Genomic DNA, 3,758 nt, shown 5'->3' with positions numbered 1-3,758 from the left:
TACAGACTTGCAGCACTCGGTATAATACATATTTTTAAATGAAGATAGTTTCATATTTTTAGTACTATATTGAAATACTCGTCGTAACATCATGTAATGTCACATGACAATAGTTATGTTATTTTCTGTTTTGTATCTGTTTCGTCCATAGCAAATTTTAAGTTAGAACTATTCAAACAATAATAATATATAATATATATGGTCATTAGTGTATTGACTGACATTTAACAATTAGCTTTGTTCAATTAGAACTTGGTTGATACACTGGTTAGATTACTGGTGACTTGTTTTGACCAAATTTACTATCGAGGACACAGATCTAGTGAGGCACACAGCGTTAAGATATAGACACGAACAACAATAGATATGGTCAAGATTATTTTAATATACAACAATAATAGTTTAAACATGTAACATATCACAGTACCTTTGTATATCACAGATAAATAGCACATACCGATGATTGATGAATGACAATGGAATGTTGTATAAATTAAAAAAAAATATTATCACAGTAGTCATAATATCAAAAACAGTTTTGGTAGAACTTAAGTATTATTTAATTTCAGACGTATTTCGAATAAAAAATGTTATGCTTCTTTACGAAGATTTAATTTCTGTCAAAATGAGGTTCAAAAATAGCGAAAATATACATTTATTTCGACTAAAGCTTAAATCGATTTCTGATAAAAAGGAATCATATTTTTTTTACGGCAAATCCTGATTTTCTTTTTTATATTTTAGGTATGCAAACGTCATATGCATATATAAATACTGTCAGAAGACTGTTAATTATAGCAGTTCTCCTCTGTCGTAGATAACCTGGCTTGGCACGTGCGGAACACACCACATGGTTAGTCCTTTCTATACAGGAGTCACGGTTATTGGCAGCGGAATGTTATAATGAGAAATGTTATGAACACATAGTGGTACGCATAAATAGTTCCACAACTCGTCCCCAAAATCCTCTCTAAGACGTATTTACAATTAACGTAAGCATGCAGTTTCGTAGTTGTCCCAATTGTTTCGTTTATGGAAGTGTTACGTGCACATGCAAACACGTGCATCTTCTGTTTTCACGATACATGATCTGCAGTTAGACATAGGCAGTGTACCATTTGTGTATGGACACATGTACAATTCGCATATTACAGCAAAGAATACAGCTCGGTTTAGGAAGTGGTGTAGACACACGTAGCTGTAATAATACCACGGTGTTTAGTCACGGGATCGTCCTAACACACAAATCAGCCTAGTCCTCGCTCTGTCACTTCCAGAAAAAACGTTTTTCAGCACCAAATTAGGCCTAGAATCTGTGCGGGAATGTTCTCCGGCGCAGTTTGTTTAAGGTTAGTCCCTGGTCATTGGCTTAACATAACACTCAAGACTGGTCCGTATGTTCTGGCGCCGGAACAATTATGTGCATACCGGAAAATTTCTTTGGAAGATGTTCCATCCATCGCATGCATTTGTCAATTGCCTGTCTTTGTTCTTCGTCCATTTCCTCCACGACCGGGTGATGAGGATCTGACAATGAGGAAGACTGTGTATGAAGACTGTCAGCAGAGTTTCCACTGTTTACGTCGGATTTTTGTCCTGACGATGAACTGTGTTGGTAAGCATGTCTCCCGGAAATCTTGTTTCCATTTGTTCGTCTCCAGTTCTTAAGACGCTCTGTGTGTATCCACTGTTCCTGTCGTTTAAGATGGTGCCGGACATGATCGTTTGCGGCCATGTCGTGTCTGTTGTCGAGTTTTAAAGATGACATTATCAACGGAGGTAACAGGTAACCTGTGGTAAAGGTTGTCGTAGGTGTATCGTAGTCGGCAGTATCGGTAAGTCTACCGCTTATCGAGCTGTTCTCGGCTTTTATAGGCTGGCGGCCCGTACTCCCCAATACACCTCGGTCGTTATTGGTTAATCGATAACTTTTGTCAGCTGCATTCCGGAAACACTTAGAACTGTTCGTGACGTCACAGAGGAGGCACGGATCCCGTCTGTGTAGGTTAACACTGTGATTTTCCGTTGAACTAAGTTTTATGGGAGGCAAGGTTAGCTTATTGACATATCTGGTCTCAATACCATTGTGTGTGTCTGTCAATGCCTTAGGTGGAGAATAATCACACAGCATTACTTCGTTTTTTGACGGACTTGAGAGGCCAAGCTTACTTCTTACTGAGGGGATATCACACATATCGGAACGTTTTTCACTCGAGAATTTTCTTTTTCTACTTTTATTTTTATGAATTCTCTTAGTAGAAGGGTTACTCTTGTCCTCGGTCTTTCGACTAAGATTATGTTCAGTTGAAGTTTTCATTGCAAGTTAAATAGATACTGTACCCTATTTAGTGAAGCACCTGTCTGGTATTTGGTCTACTATTTTAAACCCTTAGAGCCTGATTGGGTCTGATGAACACTGAGGACAGGTGTCCTGCTCTGTATCGAAGCCCTGGATCATCGAGTTGGGTCTGTATTGACCTCTACCGTTGTTATCGTCTGAAACACGCAAATTGAAATGCTATATAAATATCTAAATCATCAACAACATATCGAAAACATGAATGAGCCAGAAGTACTTGAACATCTATTTGTAGCTACTTGAGCCCTGAATCAATACTATTAATAAGAATGGTAAGAGTTTTACAAATAGCGACCTGAGTAAGTGGTCCGGCCTGGTCAATGCAGGCTCTATATAGAAACGCTTACAATGTCTTATGAACTTAAGTAAATAACTGTATAAGAGAAGAGGCATGTCCTTAGACCGACAAACTATATTGATACCAAAGAAGCTCATAAACAAATGGCTACCTTGTTACAAAGCTCAAACGTTACCATCTGTATTGTACTTTGTAGTTAACTCCACAGCAGAAAAGCAATACTTTTTTTTCCTTCACAACTATATATACATAAATTTTCTTCAATTAATTTTGTTTGCGAATGAAACACAAACTGAATCTATTCGCTTTGTTGTCACAATATTAGCTCACTATTTATTTGCTTTAAGAAAACAGTAAATTTAGGTGGAAGAACATTTCATTTGGAAATTGCGTCATACAGTCTCTCTGAAAAATACTTTCGGATAGTTCAAGTAGATATTTTTTCATTAATATGATGTAATGTATAGCTAAATGACATGATATGGACAAAAGTAACAGTGTTACTGGCACGCTGTTTGAATGGGAGTGTCAGGGGATGGTATGAGACACTCATTTGATTTCGACTGTTATGATAATTTGTCTACGTAACTTTAACATTAATAGCTTTTATTGAGTGTAATTCTGCTGTAGAAGTACTTAAAACAAAAACAAAGGGAAAAGAAGAGGCACGTTATTTTTTAAGAATGTTTATAATGTTTATAACATCCAACTATTTGTTTCTAGAAACTTTAATGTACACCTTGTACGACTTAAGTTCAAATCGTGACAGTGTTTGCTTTTTAATTTCTGTGTCACAAGGGCAGGTGCTCTTGTACCTAATGCAGACTAATGTGAGTTGTAAATTTGAAAGCCCAATTAATACAAAGACAGCCTTCTTTATAATCATCCCATGATAACCACGCACACTAAGTGGACTCACCCGTTTCGCAATAAATACTGAAACAAATATTGAATATCTCATGATATCCATCCTCAAAGAAAAGTTGTTATCTTTTAAATACCATATTTTTTCTTCTTAAATAACATACGCATCACAGATGTAATCAATAATGATGTCTAAATAAACCTTCAATCTAAGTCATTCCATTGTTCATTCTTACA

At 36.5% G+C, this 3,758-nt stretch overlaps 1 protein-coding gene across 1 annotated transcript; it reads right to left on the bottom strand.

Annotated features, from left to right (window-relative positions):
* Positions 1-363: 363 nt before the first annotated feature.
* Positions 364-2,194, bottom strand: LOC110455954. Its single transcript, XM_021506424.1, has one exon. It carries the CDS (start codon positions 2,192-2,194, stop codon positions 1,382-1,384), a length of 813 nt encoding a protein of 270 aa, XP_021362099.1. The 3' UTR covers positions 364-1,381.
* Positions 2,195-3,758: the final 1,564 nt, after the last annotated feature.

The sequence above is a fragment of the Mizuhopecten yessoensis genome, unplaced genomic scaffold, assembly GCF_002113885.1.
Source record: "Mizuhopecten yessoensis strain PY_sf001 unplaced genomic scaffold, ASM211388v2 scaffold8447, whole genome shotgun sequence".
NCBI classification, from domain to species: Eukaryota; Metazoa; Mollusca; class Bivalvia; order Pectinida; family Pectinidae; genus Mizuhopecten; species Mizuhopecten yessoensis.
The sequence above is the reverse complement of the archived record's forward strand: the minus strand, read 5'-3'. Positions and strand labels throughout refer to the sequence as shown.

What these genes read in the sequence shown, in the direction of transcription:
- LOC110455954 (XM_021506424.1), bottom strand. Translation starts at nt 2,194, where the DNA reads ATGTGTGATATCCCCTCAGTAAGAAGTAAGCTTGGCCTCTCAAGTCCG.